Consider the following 19,013-nt stretch of genomic DNA (forward strand, 5'->3'; position numbering starts at 1 on the left):
GTGACCCGTGAATGTCACCATCCCCTTCCACTCCAGCTGCAGCCTTTCTCGGTCGGTAAGCTGGCTTGCACTTGAATCCCGTTTTCTCCAGAGGTGCCGCCTGATTTCCCCCCCTGCTGGTTGCTAGAAGCTCCGGCTTCACCTCCCCGCCAAAATGCAGGCCTCCTCGGGCATGTTGACCAAGGTACGCTCCGCCCTCGGCGCATTGGGTCTCTGACGAGATCCTATCTTCTTTTCGAGTCCATTGCTCACCCAGTCTACAGTTCGAGTCCAAGTCCTCCCGCGCAAAGGGCATCGCCTTCCACCCCAAGAGGTGAGCTTTCAACCCATAGCTTCCCTCGAGTCTGCCCCCTTGCTGACGAACAGCTACCAGACCATGGATCCTCGTCGCACTTCACTCCTCCACGATTCAGCTTTGGGATTACCGCATGGGAACATTGATCGATCGATTCGAAGAGCACGATGGCCCGGTTCGAGGAATTGACTTCCACAAGACACAACCCCTCTTCGTTTCTGGAGGCGACGACTACAAGATCAAGGTCTGGTCCTACCAGACTCGCCGATGCCTCTTCACCTTGAACGGCCATCTCGACTACGTTCGCACTGTCTTCTTCCATCATGAATTGCCATGGATTCTGTCGGCATCCGACGATCAGACGATCAGGATATGGAACTGGCAGAACCGCTCTCTAAGTGCGCACAATCCTTAGGATTCCGTGATGGCTGTGAAGGTAACTAACCTTGATTCGCAGTCTGCACCATGACCGGACACAACCACTACGCAATGTGCGCCCAATTCCACCCGAAGGAAGACCTCGTTGTCTCTGCCTCACTCGACCAGTCTGTCCGAGTTTGGGACATTTCCGGCTTGCGCAAGAAGCACTCGGCCCCGACATCGATGACCTTCGAAGACCAGGTCGCGCGCGCGAACCAGAACCAGACCGACATGTTTGGTAACACCGATGCTGTTGTCAAGTTTGTCCTGGAAGGCCACGACCGCGGTGTCAATTGGGTTGCGTTCCACCCGACCATGCCGCTCATTGTGTCTGCCGGCGATGACCGACTCGTCAAGCTCTGGCGCATGAGCGAAACGAAGGCCTGGGAGGTCGACACCTGCAGAGGACACTTCCAGAACGCCTCTGGCTGCTTGTTCCACCCCCACCAAGACTTGATCCTGTCTGTCGGCGAGGACAAGACCATCCGCGTCTGGGACCTCAACAAGCGCACCGCGGTGCAGTCCTTCAAGCGCGAGAACGACCGATTCTGGGTCATTGCCGCCCACCCCGAGATCAATTTGTTCGCTGCTGGCCACGATAACGGTGTCATGGTCTTCAAGCTGGAGAGAGAGAGACCGGCATCGTCAGTATACCAGAACAACCTCTTCTACATCACCAAGGAGAAGCACGTCAGATCCTACGACTTCCAGAAGAGTACCGAAAGCCCGACTTTACTCTCTCTCAAGAAGCTTGGGAGCCCTTGGACCCCACCGCGAACCTTGTCGTACAATCCGGCCGAACGCTCCGTTCTCGTCACCTCTCCCTCCGACAGCGGGTCTTACGAACTGATCAACCTTCCTCGCGATGGATCCGGTGCCATTGAGCCCACCGAGTCGAAGCGCGGCCAGGGCAACTCGGCCATCTTCGTCGCCCGCAACCGTTTCGCTGTCCTGAACACGTCTAGCCAGACAATCGACATCAAGGATCTTTCCAACAACACGACCCGTTCCTTCAAGCCTCCTGTCGGAACCAGCGACATCTACTTCGGTGGTACCGGCAACCTCCTCATCATTACGCCCACCGCTGTGCATCTTTACGACATCGGGCAGAAGAAGAGTGTCGCCGAGTTGGCTGTCAATGGTGTCAAGTACGTTGTGTGGTCGAATGATGGGCTGTACGCGGCCCTTTTGAGCAAGCACAACGTCACTATCGTGACGAAGACCCTCGAGCAGGTCAGCACATTGCACGAGACTATCCGAATCAAGAGCGCAACCTGGGATGATGCTGGTGTTCTGTTGTACTCGACCCTCAACCACATCAAGTACACGCTTCTGAATGGAGACAACGGTATTGTCCGCACCCTTGACCAGACCGTCTATCTGGTCCGTGTCAAGGGCCGTAACGTCTACTGCCTTGACAGAGCGGCCAAGCCCAAGGTTCTCCACGTCGATCCCACCGAATACCGATTCAAGTTGGCCCTCGTCAAGCGTAACTACGAGGAAATGCTCCACATCATCCAGAACTCCAGTCTTGTTGGTCAATCCATCATCTCTTACCTTCAGAAGAAGGGATACCCCGAGATTGCTCTGCAATTCGTGCAGGACCCCGCAACCCGCTTCGAGCTCGCAATCGAGTGCGGAAACCTGGACGTTGCTGTCGAGACTGCCAAGGAGCTTGATCGTCCTAAGCTTTGGCAGAGGTTGAGCGCCGAGGCCTTGGCTCACGGAAACCACCAGGTCGTTGAGATGGCTTACCAAAAGCTCAAGCAGTTCGACAAGCTTTCATTCCTGTATTTGTCCACCGGTGACCACTCTAAGCTGGCACGTATGGCCAAGATTGCCGAGCACAGAGGTGACTTTACTGCACGTTTCCAGAACGCCCTCTACCTCGGTGAGGTTGAGGACAGGATCCAGATGTTCAAGGAAATCGACCTGTGTAAGTTTGTTACAATGTAAGCATTAGTAAGATCTCGACTAACAAGACACAGACCCGTTGGCATACATGACCGCCAAGTCCCACGGCTTGGAGGAGGAGTGCCAGGCTATTCTCGAGGCCACTGGTCTCACCGAGGACCAATTGGAGACGCCTACGATTGGGGAGGCTCTGACGCCCCCTAAGCCTGTCGTCCCCACATTCAAGGCAAACTGGCCCACCAAGGCCACTTCCCAGTCTGTCTTCGAGAAGGCCCTGCTTGGCCAGGTTGAAGGACTGTCTTTGGAGGATACTCCCGCAGCTGCCAACGGCTTCGATGACGACATCGAGGAGGATGTCGCTGCGAAGAAGAATGGCAACCTCATCGACGTCGACGATGATGAGGATGCGGCAGGCTGGGATCTGGGTGATGATGTCGTTCCCGAGATCGAGGGCGACTTCGTAAATGTTGACAGTGCGGACGCTGGTGGTGCTGGAAGCAGTGAGGCCGATCTTTGGGCCCGCAACTCTCCTCTGGCCGTGGATCATGTTGCCGGTGGCTCATTCGAGTCAGCAATGCAACTCCTCAACAGACAAGTGGGAGCAGTCAACTTTGCGCCGCTGAAGCCCCGCTTCCTCGAAGTTTACCAGGCATCAAAAACGTATCTTCCAGCCTCTGCAAACCTTCCTCCGTTGGTCAACTACGTCCGACGTACGATTGAGGAGACGGACCCTAGAAAGGTGTTGCCGATCGTGCCCAGGGATCTCGAGTTCCTGGCGACCAACGATCTGCAACAGGGTTACAACTCGATGAAGACCAACAAGCTCGAGGACGGTCTTCAGATCTTCAAGGGTATCCTCCACGCCATCCTTATCAACGCCGTTTCAAGCGAAAGCGAGGTCGCCGAGGCGAAGAAGCTCATCACATCCGCCAGCGAATATGCCGTGGCCATGGAGATTGAGCTCAGCCGCCGCAAGCTCGGCACCACTGGCGAGCAGCTCAAGCGCAACCTTGAGTTGTCAGCCTACTTTACCATCCCCAAGATTGAGGTTCCTCATCGCCAGCTGGCCCTGCACAACGCGATGCAATTGGCGATAAGAAACAAGAACTACGGTTCAGCACTGAGCTTTGCCAACCGCATTATTGCCAATGGCGGCTCCAGCAAGCTGACTGAAAACGTGAGTATCAACCTTTTATTCCAAATATATCCAGACTGACACCTTTTGCAGGCCAAGAAAGCCAAGGCCCAATGCGAGCGTAACCCCTCAGACGCTATTGAGATCGAATTTGACCAGTTTGCCGAGTTTGATATCTGCGCAGCCAGCCACTCACCCATTTACAGCGGCACTTCCTACGAGGAGTGCGCCTTTGACGGCTCCAAGTACCACAGCAAGTACAAGGGCACCGTTTGCAAGGTCTGCGGGGTGTGCGAGGTCGGCAAGCACGGCAGTGGCCTGAAGCTCTTCGCGTAGAGAGAGCTAGCTAGTATAATAGATGTCGCCGACCCATGATGGGGTGAAGACTGCATGATTTGGTGCAGTAACGCTCGGCCGATGGGGGAATTGGTCTTGGGAAAAGTTTACAGTAGACAGACTGGAGTGTCTGATGAAAACCCCGGGCTTTTGATTGTTAGCAATAGTTTTGTGGGAGACGAATATATGTCATCATTTGATCCATGACCTCTGATGTGCCAGCGTAATTGAACGTTCGATGTCCCCGCGTGCTCAGTGCATTACCAGAGGTCGCCGTTCACCTGAAGTGCCGAGATTGGATACAAGTCACGCTATTTGGGATGCGTACTTGATCAGATCGTTAACGCCCGGCTTGGATTCCTGTATCCGAGCTTTCCTTCTTTCATGGTCTGTCTAGTCGCATGAATATTAATACATCAAAAACATACGCCCCTTTCCTCTCTGCAAACCACGTCTACACAATGGTCTCCAATTCCCTGGCGTATCCCAACGCATTCTCTATCACCATCTGGCTCATCTCCTTCTCGGTGGTGCCGTCCTCGGCGGCGACGCCCTCGGCGGTGTCGGGGAAGAAGATGTGGCCCTCCTTCAGGATCCAACCGCGCGCCTGGGCGAAGGAGATGACGTCGCCCTCGGAGTCGAGGAAGAGGAGGGATTTTGCGGAGCTAATGGGCAGGCTTGGGTATGCGCGCTCACTGCTTGAGGCGATTTCGGAGCGGATTTGGAAGGTGAGGATCTTTTGAAGATGAGAGTGTTAGCATCAACGGTCCTTTGCTATATACATATCTTGTGTAGATCATCACAGGGCCGAGGAGAATGAATGACTGGGGGGTATTACCTCTGAGAAGACACCGTACTCCTCGCTAGGCACCTCACGGCTCTTGAGGGCGTTCCACACGCGGTCGTAGCTGCCCTCCATCAACCACCTCTCGAGACGGATGGGGTAGCCCAGGTACTTGTCGCCCTCGACGGCGCTGCTGTCGCCGCCGCCCTCGCGGTTGGCCAGGCTCTCGAGCTCCGAGTGGAATTCGGCGTAGCGGCCCTGGGTGAGCAGGAGGAGCAGGTAGAGGCCGGTGACCTTGTTGCGCTCGGGGACGTTGGGCGGGAGGACGTTGGAGGGGAGCTCGTAGAAGGGCTGGAGCTGCTGGACGTAGCGGGTGAAGGCGTCTGGGTTCTTTGCGCGGATGGAGGCGAGGGCGCCGAGCTCGTAGGTCTCGCGGGCGAGGGCGAGGAGCTGGGGGGAGGTCTTGGGGTTCGAGGGGGTGAGGGCGTTGAGCTGGAGGAGGTGGAGTTTTGCTTTGGAGAGGAGGGCGGAGGATTCGGTGTAGGGGAGGGAGGAGCCCTTGGTCTTGAGCTGGGTGAGGACCTGTTGGAGGTTGCGGTCCGCCATTTTTGGTGGTGGTTGTGTATGTGTGCTGCGGGGTGGATTGGGCTGGTGGTGTTCCGGTTGTCGGGGACTGATGTCGGCAACGGTCGTGGAACGTCGGCAGATAGTTGCTGTTATGGGAGGTCGAATGACAAGTCTGCCTTGTTGTGGTTTCGTGGAGAGGAAATGGAGAGACGTGGGTTTGCTGTGGTGTTGATCGTGTCAAAGGTTGGAGTGTCCAGATGCTAAGGTAAGGTAAGGTAGGTTCGACGCTTTGGGTGTTTGGCTCAGCAGGCTGAGAGGCTGACGAAAGGTGCCGTCAAGCTGGCCAGGTCCGTGCAGGGGTCCTGCGCGCTAACCTTCCTAAGTTTAGGTAATTTTTGAGCTGCCTTGGAGCTGGTCATCAACGGAAGCGTCAAGTGTTGTGCTGAGGTAATGCATCTGGTTCACGTGATGCAAAGTCCGACGGTATCGCCGGGCCCGGTCCCTTGTTCCGCTTCAGATTCTTCAACTTCCGGCACCCCGCCGTGCCGGGTTCCGGCAGCATCTGGGAGAGTCCTGCTTGTCTACCCGCACCTCCCATCCGGCAAGTCGGCATCGCGGACGCGTATGGCATTCGGGCAGTTGGCGGAAGCTTCTTTCTCACATGGCGAACCAGCGTACCTGGTCAGGATCTACTTCTGTCGACGAGGATGCGAGCGAAACCGAGGTCATCTGTCTAGTCTCACCGAGGCCAGGCATCTTGTGCATCGCGCGTCTAGTCTCTGATACGTGCTGCTTCTGAATATCGAGCAGCGCGACAACTCTACTCCGAACTCGCAAGCGGAAGGTATTCGCATGGACTCCGGGCTTGACCTGTCTCGGCACTCATGGCGAACTCTCTCTGGGCAATGACTGCACTCGCGGGACTTTGGTTCGCAACTTCTGAGTTTCGGCATGCTCATTGAAATCGGAGTTCCAAGTGCCGTGCTATACTCTCATGCATATCCTTAATCATCAGAAGGCGATTATCAAAGTCATTAGGAACTGCATTTTCTCGATTCCATTCCCGCTAAAGTAGATATCGAGCTCCTCCCAAAAACAACACGCCGAAAGGACACTCGCCCCCAGAGTAAACCCGCTAAGAAATTACAATCTTCTTGATATAGCTCATCATCTCATTCTCTTCCTTATCAAATGAATCAAAGAACGGCTCGACCCGCAACAGGTTCTCAATCTCCTCCTGGTCGGGAATCTTCTGCCTCATGTAGTTGACGGGTCCATCCTCAATTGAATGCGGGATGAACACGGACGCGTTGGTGGTGATGGGCGTGCCATCCTCCCGGATTCCCATGCCCACCGGATCGCCGTCGACGAACCACATACCCAGCACGGGATACCACGAGCTGCCCTTGGCGTCCTTGAACTCGGGCAGCACAGCAAGCTCCTGCACAATGTACCCTTCCGCGCCGTAGTCTCCCGTCGACGCGTCCTGGAGAATCTCGCCGTCCTTCTTGAGAACCACGTCGGCGCCCTCGCGCGCAAAGATGGGCTTGCGCGCAAAACTCGTCATGGACGCCGGCGCCTCGTTGTCAAAGTACGTGGGGAGAAGCCACTTGCCCCGGGGGTCGTCCTTGAACATGTCCCAGAGAACGGCAAAGACAGCCTTGTTGCTCCAGAGGAGCTTGTATGGCGGCTCGATCCAGACTGTTCCTCCGATGTAGTTCCCTTCCTCGTCGCGCTTGCCAATGTTCTCCATGTCCTCGAAACACGCCTCGCCAAACTGCTGGTCGACCATGTACTCCCACGGGTAGAGCTTGAAGATGACGTCGATATGCTCCCCCTGCGCATCGTAGAACCGCCCGTCCTTTTTGGACTTTGCAATCTCCTCCATCGTCAGCGCCTTGGTCGTCCACCCGGCCTGCTGGCACGTCTCCATCAGGAGCATGGTGTTCATCGCATCCTCCCCCGTAGCCTCGCCCTCGCCGACGGCGAAGTGGACGGTTGGCTTATGTCCCAGCTCCTTCTCGACGAGCGTCATGTTGCGCTTCCACCCTTCAATGAGCTTCTCCGTAATGCTGTTGAACTGGTCATTACCGTGGCCCGTCTGCTCCATCCACAGCCACTGAATCGACGCCGCTTCGAGCAGCGACGTCGGCGTGTCGGCGTTGAACTCGTAGAATTTGGGCACGCGCAGCCGCGGGTCCGGGTGCTCGAGACCGCCGAAGCAGATGTCGAAGCGGCCGTAGATGCTGCCCCATGCCGGTTCGCGGTCCCACGTGGCCTTTATCTGTTTTAGGGCGAAGGCGGGGACGGCCATTTTCTTGGTGATGATGTCTGGGTGCTCTACGAGGTAGTCTGCTGCTTCGCAGCACATTGCGAACACGTCTCTGGCAGCTTCCTCGAGGAGGTTCATCTCCTTTTCGGTGAAGGAATAGTAGCGGTCGTCTGGCCAGTACGGCTCTGAGGCGCCGGGGGCCACGAGGTCGGCGAAGACGAGGCCTTGGCTTTGGACCAGGCGGGTGGCATTTGGCCTCTTTTGTACTGGAACACGGCGCATCTTTGTTGTTCTTTTGGTTCAGAATGAGTTAAGAAGGAAGGTGGTGGAGTATGGGCGTTAGAAAGCCAGCAAGAGTGGGATAGAACAAGGAACTCAAAAGACAGACACGACGATGCTTGGCCGCTGCCCCAAAGGGCAGTCTCACATACTTATTCACCAGCAGGTCTGCCCTCGGGTAGTCGCCAGGCCTACTCAAGGTTCGGATGAGGCGGGGATCACCCCTAATCTACAACACCCTGAATTCTGATACGGACACCTTTCTGATTGTCCCGATCCTGCGGACACTTATTTTGAGTTGGGGTTTTATGGACGGATGGGAAATGTCTCCAGTTAAGTTTGCCGCTAGAAGAAGTCTAATTCAAACGAGGCTTTCTAGAAGCTTTGACGTCTCCTCAGGATCCTATTATGATCTACTCCCTCTCTCTTTCTTTCTGCCCCCAAAGACACGTTGCCGCTTAACCGTATTACAATAAGGGTTGCACACTAACAAGAAGATGAAACCGCAACTCACGGACACCGCGCACTAATCTCTAGCCTTTTCTGTCTATATGCGCAATATAAGCTGTGTAAGTCGCGACACGCACGTTGGTTCGCTGTATTATTCAAACGATTCATGAGTAACGCAACCCATGTGGGCTACCGGCACCTTGGGTCGGCGAGTCAGGAAAAACAAAATGATCTGCTCGCCTGTCGTATTTGAATAGATTTGGTGAGAATTGCTATTGATTCTGCAAACCTCTTTGGTCTTGGCGTTGCACACAACCCAGTGGCGATCTTGGTTGACAACCACGTGCCCACCTCGGCTTCACCGCGATGGCGGTTGCTTGTAGTCGTGTGGCTTTTAGTTAATGGATGTAGTCATTTGACGCCCATAATCTGGTGTTGGTTGAGGGCCTCAAAAGCAAGAAGCCATTGAGTCTCTAGCAATCGAATCACGGCATGATGGCCCGGGAACACCTGCCGCAAAGGTTGGCTCTCGCATTTTCAACATTCTCATTACCTACTCTGTTTGTCAAACTGAAGATTTCTGAGCAATTGAGTCTATTGGCAGTTTAAGCCAATCACATTGACCTGTTCGGAAATGCGTTTCGCGATACTTGAGTCGTTGCATGCAAAGAGCATCGTACAGGATGACTCTACAGAAACCCCGCTAAGATCTATATTTGCGTGGGGATACCGGAAATGTTTGCCGCAAGAGACAAGAATGTAGGTAGGACCCCCGGCGGCTATCAAAAGTTTAGCGGAAGCTTGTTTTGTTACAGTAAGATGCCAGTGTCTTAACGGTCTGGACTCTACAGTCAATGAAACACGGCAACTTCTCAAAACTCGGGAATTCCTACTTTCGTGGCTTTGAATCAATCGCCGACTTTGGATTATCATGATAATGACTTGCTAAATTGGTGAATGACTTGAGTTGAGTGGGGCGAGAGCGAAAGATGATAAGTCTCTAAGGCGAGTAGGCAGTGGTGAACATTTCTTCCGTTGAAGCGTCGGAGTATCATCGGTTCAAGCCGAGCCAACGCGATCTACAACCCTTTGAAACACGGGTTACTCCGGACAGCAGCTCTCAACTCGGCGATCATGGTCCCTACTCAGATTACTCATTGAGGCATTACTACGACTTATTGAAACACGTGGTAGACATTGTGGAAGGAGACTGGTACCTTGCTATCAGGGTGGCCTTGTGTAAGTGAGCTTGTAAGGCGAACCGAGAAACCGGGTGGATTCGTAAGGCAGTATCAATTATGACTGGCATAACGTTGTTCCTTGATTTTGAACATACGACAGAACCAAGGCCTCCTTGTTCTTACGGCGACATTTTGAAAGAAATCCCCCAGAGTAGATAGGTCTGGAAACATCCTTGAAAACTCGGCGTCTCGAGATGGCCGAACGCTGCCGGAATTCAAAGAAACAACCCTGACAACTTCGTCCGCGTGAAAGAGATACGCCCGTTTACCCAAGTTAAGTCATTCTCAAGCTTACCTTGTATACGGTAGAGCCATGATGATGGCGATTATCGGGCTCGTTTGTGAAGGGAACCTTGGCAAACTGCTTCACGACATGGGCAAAGCAAGATAGAAATCTTGCCGTTCAAAGTTCTTGATCTCGGAAATGATTGAGTCAGAAGACGGTGAGGCACAATCGGGGAATCATGAGAATGCCAAGTCTGCCTACGGCGTGGCCGATCCTTTGCGCCGCAACCTGTTACCCGTATGGGTAATGAGAAGGCTCTCACCATACCATCCATCACGGGCGTCCGTTCGAATGACATAAATAGGAGGCCTTGATCCTGTAATGGATGCCTTCTTTTTATCATCATCACGCACTCAACTCTTTTAACAACCATCTCTCTGATCACAAACAATCTTCCAAACCATCTTCGCTTTCTCCAGGTACAACAACTGCAACCCCTTTCCACCTACCCCAAAAACAAACAACTTCAAAAAAACATCCACAATGAAGACCCAACACATCACCCTCCCCACCATCCAAATCGCGGCGGCCGCCTTCTTCGCCGCCTCAGCCGAAGCAAAAGTCTACTGCACCGACACGGGGGGAAAAGTCGTCGCCCAAGCCAGCTGCGACGGCGCCCAGCCCGCAAACACTTTCTTCCTCGCGGAGCACGAGGGCGACGACCTCCAGCTCGGGGACGTCATCGCCGAGGATAAAGTCGACGCCTCGCACTCCGCCGTTGCCGCCCGCGACCTCGATGCGCTCGAGGTCGAGGCTGAGGACGAGGCCGAGCGGGTTAGCGGCGGGTTCGGGCGCAGGTCGCCGCAGAGGCAGTGCGATCCGTCTCTTGGACACTGCGTTGTTAGTGGTGTTGGGAAGGGTGGTAACAATGGTGGTGGTTCCAACGGTTCTTAGAGGAGCATTCTTTTGGTCTTTGGTAGTCTCTGGGCGGACGTTTGAATAGGCTGTGGGGGTTCTACCAGTATGGTCTGCAAGTTTGAGAAGGGCTGGACTAGCAGCAGGGAAATGGATCCAGGGTCTGGTCCTGAATAGACTATAACCTTCAACCGTATTCAAAGAAAGACCATGGAGGAATCGAATCTCTTACTTGAGATTTGCAGTCAAGACAATAAATTGGTTTCTTCTTCAATTCGAATGGCCCCATTCAAGACTTGAGAGGATAAGCGAAAGAAATATCTAGCAGTACACCTCGTTGTCATCTTTAAATGTCTTCGGCCTGGATAATTCGTGTGTGATGGCGACTGATACGTAGCTTCGTGAGATGGTCATCATAGGCAAGGAAGATTGGAAGAAGAGTGTCGTCGGCGACCAATAGGACGACACCCCTGATTAATTACCTCTAATATGTTAACTCTAAATGCTGGTACGGGAGTTGCGGCCCCCCTTGCTTGTCTGAGTTGTTGTGACATGTAATGTAATGAGAGCCTCTTGCCCGTCCTTGTCAAGTGATTATGCCGGCATGGTACCGACCCAACAGGTGAAGCCGTGTACTGCAAAAGAAGACGCTTACACGATGTTGAAAATAACATCACAGCAACCCCGTTCTAAGACTTCGCGCTGAGTAATGCCGGGGACAATAATCTTTCGGCCCCAGGATGCATGAAGAACGCGTGGTCAGCGGGGGAAGGTGACTATGATAAGTGATAGGCGAATAGAACATGGAAATAGTATGCATGTGTGGGTTAAGATTGGTTTAAAAGTGTCGATCTGCCGCAAACCGCCCGTCGGGAGCCGAATCCTAGGCGCTAGTGACACATGAGCCTTTGAAGTCGATGGCGTTAGGTATACGCGCGGCTAAATCGTTTCTAACGGGCAGCAGCAGCAGAAAAAAAGAAACATAGTTCCGGAGAAGCAAAGTGCAGAATAAACACGTGTCGATGGGTGGGCAGATGGAGTTTAGGAATATTGGAGATTTCTTGTTAGCGTGATGCTTCCACACTGCAGCCAGAGATCGTTCGTCTCGTCTCGTCTCGCCGAATAGCGCCGGCGATGAAGTATGCTGTTGAGTGTCGGCTCTGGAGTCTACTTGCGTAAGGTTACACTCAAAGGCTTGGTGAACAGGGCATGGCCTGGTAAAGGATGGTTACTTTTGGGTGAAAAGATGGGACGGGTTGGATCGGATGATGGCCGTTGTGGCATCTATGACGTGGGTTTGGGGAAATTCGGAGCGCCAAGCAGGAATTCATGGAATAAATCATGAGGAGTCGCTGCCGGCATGGAAGAAGGGGGGTTGAGGGGGATTGAGTTGGTACTGCGATGATCCTGACTGGAGTGCATCTACACGCATTTAGATATTAAAGGATTGAGGATGCGATTTTATGGTAGACTGGAAGACTATGAATTCGGAGTTTGAGCCCTCTTATCAATAACCGACCTTCACATCGTGAGCGCTGATAGGTATATACTGAGCAAAGATGCGAGTATTCTCAACAAGCACCGTCCGTTGTAGTCGATGGCTGAGCGGTACGATTCCAGCCTTGATGTTGGAAGCGTATGTTGGCTCACGGTCCTACATGATGCCATGGATCGCTTGTCTTTTTTTTTTCTTTTTTTTTTTCTTTCTTTCTTTTTTTTGTCTTTGCATTTCCTTCCATAGTAATTAATTCTGGTGACGGTTGATGTTGTCAGGTGACCTGTATTCCTTTTAAATGTACCCGAATACACGTCGGAATAGTGTCATTATTTTGAAAGCTATGAGTTCGAATGAGTTTTGTCTTATATCCCTTTTCATTTCAATTTTAGTCGTTCAGACTCGCACAAACCGATGCAAATTCATATCGCTCATGAAGCTGCCGCCAAGCAGTGGAATGAACGATAACGAGACAAGCGATTCCGATTGCGATCGGGGACTTGGCCCCCAAAGGACGGGACGGGCAGCTGCGGTAGGTAAGGTATGCAAAGTCACTCGTTGGTCACTCGAGAAATGCAAGCAGCAAGGGTCTGTTTCTATGTTTGGAAACTGAGCAAAAAAGACAATCTCGAATTTGACATTGTGGCTGAGCAAAGCGGGCTGCGCAGGGAAACGCGAGATACCCGAGTGGATGACCTTTGATTGAGTTTTGGGACTTTGTGGTGTGAATGTCATTCATTGCCAACCAACACCCGGACCGCAAGTGATTGGTTAGGCTTGGAGAGTGAGTTTCTCATGGGAATTTACAGGATCATTCTCATCTTTTCATAGTGAGACGAGAGGGGGATGGAGTGACATATCACGATGGTGGTCAGTGCAGTTTACACGGAATCTCATAAGAAGAAGCATGAAAAATGAAATGACCGTATTGAGTACGGATAATGGGGCACAATGGAATGCAATGGATGAAAACAGGTGCCTTCGATTGTGAGATTGAGAGGGGCCTCTGGGGTCAACGGTCGGACAGTGGCGTGGGCTCCAGCGATCCATCCAATGCCTTACTGGAATTCCTTCATGGGTTTCTTCTCCCTTACAGGCGCAGGACATGGGGGCGGGGTGTTCTGCACCAGCAAGCAGCCACCAAAGGCCCTTACGCAGTAAACGTACCCGATGAGGTGGTGGATTTGGAGGGATTGACTGCAGCGCAACGCTGCCGCCTTGTCTGTGTCGCGACATCACGTCTTCTAATGCCAATCTGAACCTTGAATTACTGAGATGGTGAGAATCATTGGCTGCTTCGTCTCGGCCAGATGCATCGTCCCGTTTTGTTGCTCTCCGTGCATGTTGCCGCGTCGCATCTAATTAAGGTGCCTTGGGAAGGAGCCAGGAAACATCCAGCGCGCCTTCCAGTTTTCTATCGAGTTGTTGTACAGTAGAACGGGACGGGTAGCAAGCGAGGCCATGTGAGGCAGGACCGACCGACTCTTTGGGCCTTATTTCCCGTAATTTGGTAAAAAAGACAGAAAAAAAACACGGCAGGAGGCTGGAAAGCGCGATGGTGAAGCTCCTGCTCTTTCTGCTTCTGCTTCAGGAAAAATAATATCTTCTCAATGGAAGCCTTCAACCTCACTACATCAGACTTCTTCTTCAACCTCACACCTGATATCATTTTTCCGCCCACCTCATCCAGATTTTATCGCTTGGCGTTCTCGTCAAGCGATTCTTCCTACCTTACCACATCGACCGAGCTATCCATCTCGCATTCCGGAGCATCGATACCCAGATTCACGAGCCTCCTTCGCCAACAGTGTTTCGACATTCGTTCACCCGTCCCGGTATGCGCCACTCGATCCCGCGGGTTCCTCCCAACTCTGTTCTAGCTTGATTCGGCCGAACTCTCATTACCTTACCAAACGAAAACCCCTGCTGTCATTCGAGAACACAATATCTGGTATCCGTACTCAAAGGGTATGACACCCTTCGAAAGGTGCAAAGCCCGATGGGCGATGTACGCGCGGCTTGGCCAGGGACATGCGCCGGGTGCCGTGCGAGGCCCACCCTACAACGGCCGCGGCACTAGAAGCGCCAGTCGCGGTGGAACAGCCGCTGTGTCTGGACCACATTCCATCTCCGAGGGTCAGGTACAGCTTTCACAAGGAGGAGGACATGGGCAAGTTGGTTTTCATCTGGGAAAAGCCCTTGGTAAGTTTCATCTCCCTCCTTTGCCCTCTTCCATCTCCCTTTCGTGGAGACCGCCTCATTTATCAAGCCGGGAGCCCGAATGACCCCCGAACCGGAAATCTGCTGCTGCTGCTCCTCTACGGAGTACCTACTCTCCTCTGCCTACCAACACCACGGTTCCATGCGTCTGCCATAGCCAAGCGAAATACGTACAGTCCAGCGCGCAAGGACTTGACATCTTTGCGCTTCCTGGGTGCCATGTGCACATGTCAGAATTCCAGAGCACTCCTCTGCATTCAACCACACTTGCTCTCTGTCTTCGGATGGCCACGGGCTGCCACTGCCACGCCGTCTGTTCATGCTGGTCAGATGACATATCCTAGTCACTGACGGAATGGACGGCCGTCAAAACGAGAGGTCTCCAACGCTTATTGAACGTCTTACATGCCTCATCCTGGAGCGGCCCCCCTCGATTACCTTTCGGTACCTGATCCTCGAGACCAGCCCACCCCCTGCTCCGCCCACTGTTCAACCCGGAAAGTACAGACGAAGTACCTGTCGATTCTCGAAGCCGCAGCAAGGAGCTGCACAGCGACATCTTGACATCAGCATGGCCATGACCACGAGCACTAAAAAAGACAAAGGCTTGTTGCTCTTCAGCTCATCCGTTCCCTCTGCTGCCACAGCGAGCTAGCGCCCGTGCTGCGGCTTGGGCGGTGGAGTACCATGGGCACACTCGACGACTTGCGACGAGACCAATGACCCCTCCTCCTCCTCCTCCTGGTATAACTTCCCTGGTCAGTCCCGCTTTCTGGGCGATGGGACAAACAGAAGGGAGTTCCCCCCTCACTCCTGGCCCGAGAGAGAAATGCAACATTGGCACCTGGCACGCCTATCCGAAGCTGCTCCCATGTTTCACTAGCCGGCTCGCGCACACAAGAGAAAAGGGGACACTCAGCTCTTTCTGCACGCTAAAAAGAAAGGGCCCGCCGTCGAGAATCCCAGATGCTTTGAGCTTCGACCTGGACTCTCCACCCCGCTTCCGGACATCCTCGCCCTGCGGTTCGAGACAAGAGAGCAAGTGAAGGCAGATACAGTTCATAAGAGGACCCAAGGACTTGGATATTCTCTCAAGCCCATTCCGACATCAGCTCAGCTTTTATTGACCGTTTTTGATTACCTACTTTTTTCTTCGCCAAATCCCACCCCACTCAGGATTACTTTCCCCTCCCGTACCCTTGCCGGGCGTACTTGAGAAGCAGATCAGCCCGACGAAAAGCAGCAGCCAGCAGCAGCAGCAGCAGCTCCTTTTTCCGGGGGCTCCAGAAGGCGACCGGCCCAACTGTCAGCAAAGAGACCACCACACAGAAAAAAGCTGGCGGTGGCTCCAACCTAAACGTCATTCGACTCAACCCCCGCTGACTGATATCCTCCTATTTATGCAGGTGCACCTCAGCCCAAAAACACAACCGACGATATGCCACAATTCGGCGCAACCTTCGTTCCTGGAGGGTTCGATGACTACTACATGCCCGAGGTCATTGCACCTGCTCCTCAACGGTACGCGTATTCCCTCATTTTAATCTTGGCGGATCGACCATGGGTCCCTCCTTTCCCGCTGGCTGGAACTGGAGATGGGGCCGTTTTTGGCGCCGCTCGTTGTCTTTGTTCCGTCCCTTTTCCTAACCCGATAGCCTTATGCTGACCGCACCTCTCCTCCAGTGTAACGCCTCAGGTCCCCCAGAACATGCAAAACGACCTTCAGCGCATGGAACTTGAAGCCCGCGAAGTCTCCCCGAACCGAGCAGCCGTCTCCAGCAACAACGTTACCAACCGACACGGTCGTGAGCCGTCCCTGTCCTCTGTTCTCAAGCCAACCGATTCTGGTGCGCCCTCGCTGCCGCCGAAAGGAGGATCCGACGCCCAAGCCGGCGCACCCCCGACCGATTCCTACAGACCCTTCCACGAGAACAGCGCGAGCGACAACCCTCATAAGATGCGGCCCAGCGCGGCGCCCTCGTTCTCTCCTTTCCCAAAGCTCACAGGGGACAACGTCCCCCCGACGGACGAGGAAAAGGAAACGATTTTGTGGAACGCCCGCGAGCATGTCCTGCACTCGAATAATGTTTCTATGCAGCTGTCATGGGCTCGCGACACCTTAGCTTGGGCTGAGATTGTTATGGATGCCAGAAGCCGAGACCCAGAGAGTGGCCGCCAGACACCAAACGTCGAGCACGAGCTGCGCGTCGACGCAATCAACATTGTCAACTATTTGGTGGGCCAGGAACATCCCGAGGCACTCTTTATGAAAGCAAAGTGGCTCGAGTTTGGAAAGTTTGGCTGCAGACCTGACAAGAGAGATGCGTACACAAAGTACCAGCGCGCGGCAGAGCTTGGCTACGCGCGTGCGGAGTATCGTCTGGGCATGCTGTTTGAGAACTCGAACGACTACAGCAAAGCCGTTGAGCACTACTACCTCGGTCTGCGACTCAAAGACTCGGCCGCTATGTACCGCTTGGGCATGATGAGTCTGCTCGGCCAGCACAACCACCAGAAAGACTACCAACGAGGTCTAGACCTTATTAGGGAGGCCGCTGACCTCTCGGACGAGGATGCGCCGCAAGGGTCATATGTCTATGGGATGCTCCTCGCCAGGGACCTTCCTGACATTGATATTCCGGAGGCTCTGCTTCAGACGGACCTGCACCAGGCCAAGATGTATATCGAGAAAGCCGCTTACCTTGGCTTCGCCAAGGCTCAGTTGAAGATTGGTCAGGCCTACGAGCTATGCCAGCTCGGATGCGACTTTAACCCAGCGTACTCGCTGCATTACTACGGACTGGCCGCCCAGCAAGGACAGCCCGAGGCGTCGCTCGGTGTGAGCAGATGGTTCCTGTTCGGATACGAGGGCATTTTCAATAAGAATGAACAGCTGGCCTTCAAGTACGCTCAAGATGCTGCCAACGCCAAGCTGCCGACTGGAGAATTTGCCATGGGATACTACTACGAGATTGGCGTTCATGTGCCCAAGGATCTCCGCCAAGCCAGATTCTGGTACGAAGCGGCCGCTGACCATGGCAACAAGGACGCCAGAGGCCGAATCGATGCCTTGGATCACGAGAAGAGTCTGACCAAGGCCGACCACGAAACCACGACGCTGACAAGAATCAAGTCGCAGCATGGCTCGCAGCGCGGCAAGAGGCCTGATCGCTTCAAGCAGCCGAATACCATGCCGACTGTTTCCGAGAGCACGCCGGTCACCCCGACCGATGCCCACCCCGGCTACCCGTCTACGTCTGCTAAGACATCTCCTCACCCGTCGCCCAGAGTGCACCCTAGCTCGGCGCCGCACGACACCGTTGACTACCCTGACCCGTCACGACCCAACAGCATGGGCAACAGGCCAGCCGCATTCACCGTTAATCTCGACTCCAACCTTGCAATCCGGCCCAAGTCGGCTGCTCCATACCCAGAAGACGATCGCCCTGCTCCGCTCAACCTGAACAGACCGAAATCAACGGCACCGTATCCCGAGGATGAAATGCATCACGGCGGCGGCGGCGGTGGCAGGGGCGCTGGACCTCAGCTCTCCCCTCACTACGGTGGTGGTCGTCCTGTCTCTGGCCCGCACTCCGATCGCCCCGGTAGTGCATTTGGCATTCGTACCGGTCCCGGTGGTCCTCCGGGACCTGCAGGCAACATTCGCGCTTCACAGTCAATGGGCAACATGATTCCGCCGGCCGGTTCGGACCCGCGCGGTCGTGTGCCTGTCGGAGGACCTGCAGGATATCGCCAACCGAGCCCTGGTCCCGCCGCGCGGCCACCCGGCCAACCATACCCAGCGGCAGGTGGCCTTCCTCCCAACCCAGCCGCGAACAGGCCGCCCAAGCAAAGCCCGTACCCTCCGCAGCAGGGAAGCTATGGCCCGAGCGACTACGGTCAGCCTACGCCGCCGCCTGCTCAAGCTGGTAACTTTGGCCAGCGAACATCATCCATCCCCCCTGATGCTCAGTATGGATACGGACGAGGAGCGGCACCTCAGCGGATTGACTCGATGCCGCTTAGCCCTTCAGGCCAACCGCGTCCCGGTCCTGGACCGGCGGGTCAGCCCCGGCCTTTCCCCAACCGACCAGACCTTGCCGATCAGCCGGGTCGAACGGGCAGTGCGCCGCCCTCATCTCAGCCGCGCCCACAGCAGCAACCCAGCCCTGCTCCTAGTGCTCAGACTATGCCCCCTCCCAAGAAGCAAGCGACAGGCCAGGGACCTGCCACCTTCGAGGCGATGGGCATTCCTAAGGGGAAGGATGAGTCTGACTGCGTAAGTGAAGCCGCACTGTTGTTGATGAAAGCACTGCTAACTTTGCCGATAGATCGTGATGTAAATTTCTTTCTCTGATACCAATTTCACTTTACGACACGATGCCTTTCAACTTTCCAAGCCTAGCATCGGAGGTTGGCTTCAGCGCGACTTGTAGATATACAACATTCCATTGGGCTGATGAG

The 19,013-nt window shown here is 54.3% G+C and overlaps 7 protein-coding genes across 7 annotated transcripts; 5 read left to right on the top strand and 2 right to left on the bottom strand.

Moving 5' to 3' along the window:
* Positions 1–154: 154 nt before the first annotated feature.
* Positions 155–4,100, top strand: CPAR01_16159 (coatomer WD associated region; the record flags this gene model as incomplete). Its single annotated transcript, XM_060500404.1, has 6 exons — positions 155–184; positions 264–313; positions 374–693; positions 753–2,651; positions 2,704–3,806; positions 3,858–4,100. The coding sequence occupies 6 exons, from the start codon at positions 155–157 to the stop codon at positions 4,098–4,100; spliced, it is 3,645 nt and encodes a 1,214-aa protein (XP_060340885.1).
* Positions 4,101–4,554: 454 nt separating this feature from the next.
* Positions 4,555–5,490, bottom strand: CPAR01_16160 (GANP/Nin1/mts3/eIF-3 p25 family protein; the record flags this gene model as incomplete). The annotated part of the gene is made up of 2 exons (XM_060500405.1): positions 4,555–4,836; positions 4,939–5,490. The coding sequence occupies 2 exons, from the start codon at positions 5,488–5,490 to the stop codon at positions 4,555–4,557; spliced, it is 834 nt and encodes a 277-aa protein (XP_060340886.1).
* Positions 5,491–5,901: 411 nt separating this feature from the next.
* Positions 5,902–6,234, top strand: CPAR01_16161 (uncharacterized protein; the record flags this gene model as incomplete). Its single annotated transcript, XM_060500406.1, has 1 exon — positions 5,902–6,234. The coding sequence occupies one exon, from the start codon at positions 5,902–5,904 to the stop codon at positions 6,232–6,234; it is 333 nt and encodes a 110-aa protein (XP_060340887.1).
* Positions 6,235–6,586: 352 nt separating this feature from the next.
* On the bottom strand, positions 6,587–8,005 carry CPAR01_16162 (glutathionylspermidine synthase; the record flags this gene model as incomplete). The annotated part of the gene is made up of 1 exon (XM_060500407.1): positions 6,587–8,005. The coding sequence occupies one exon, from the start codon at positions 8,003–8,005 to the stop codon at positions 6,587–6,589; it is 1,419 nt and encodes a 472-aa protein (XP_060340888.1).
* A 2,457-nt stretch (positions 8,006–10,462) lies between these two features.
* Positions 10,463–10,873, top strand: CPAR01_16163 (uncharacterized protein; the record flags this gene model as incomplete). The annotated part of the gene is made up of 1 exon (XM_060500408.1): positions 10,463–10,873. One exon carries the CDS (start codon positions 10,463–10,465, stop codon positions 10,871–10,873), a length of 411 nt encoding a protein of 136 aa, XP_060340889.1.
* Positions 10,874–13,939: 3,066 nt separating this feature from the next.
* Positions 13,940–15,204, top strand: CPAR01_16164 (uncharacterized protein; the record flags this gene model as incomplete). Its single annotated transcript, XM_060500409.1, has 3 exons — positions 13,940–14,164; positions 14,210–14,531; positions 14,894–15,204. 3 exons carry the CDS (start codon positions 13,940–13,942, stop codon positions 15,202–15,204), a joined length of 858 nt encoding a protein of 285 aa, XP_060340890.1.
* A 783-nt stretch (positions 15,205–15,987) lies between these two features.
* On the top strand, positions 15,988–18,906 carry CPAR01_16165 (uncharacterized protein; the record flags this gene model as incomplete). The annotated part of the gene is made up of 2 exons (XM_060500410.1): positions 15,988–16,070; positions 16,233–18,906. 2 exons carry the CDS (start codon positions 15,988–15,990, stop codon positions 18,904–18,906), a joined length of 2,757 nt encoding a protein of 918 aa, XP_060340891.1.
* Positions 18,907–19,013: the final 107 nt, after the last annotated feature.

Source organism: Colletotrichum paranaense (assembly GCF_030867605.1).
Source record: "Colletotrichum paranaense strain IMI 384185 chromosome Unknown Scaffold_23.1, whole genome shotgun sequence".
NCBI classification, from domain to species: Eukaryota; Fungi; Ascomycota; class Sordariomycetes; order Glomerellales; family Glomerellaceae; genus Colletotrichum; species Colletotrichum paranaense.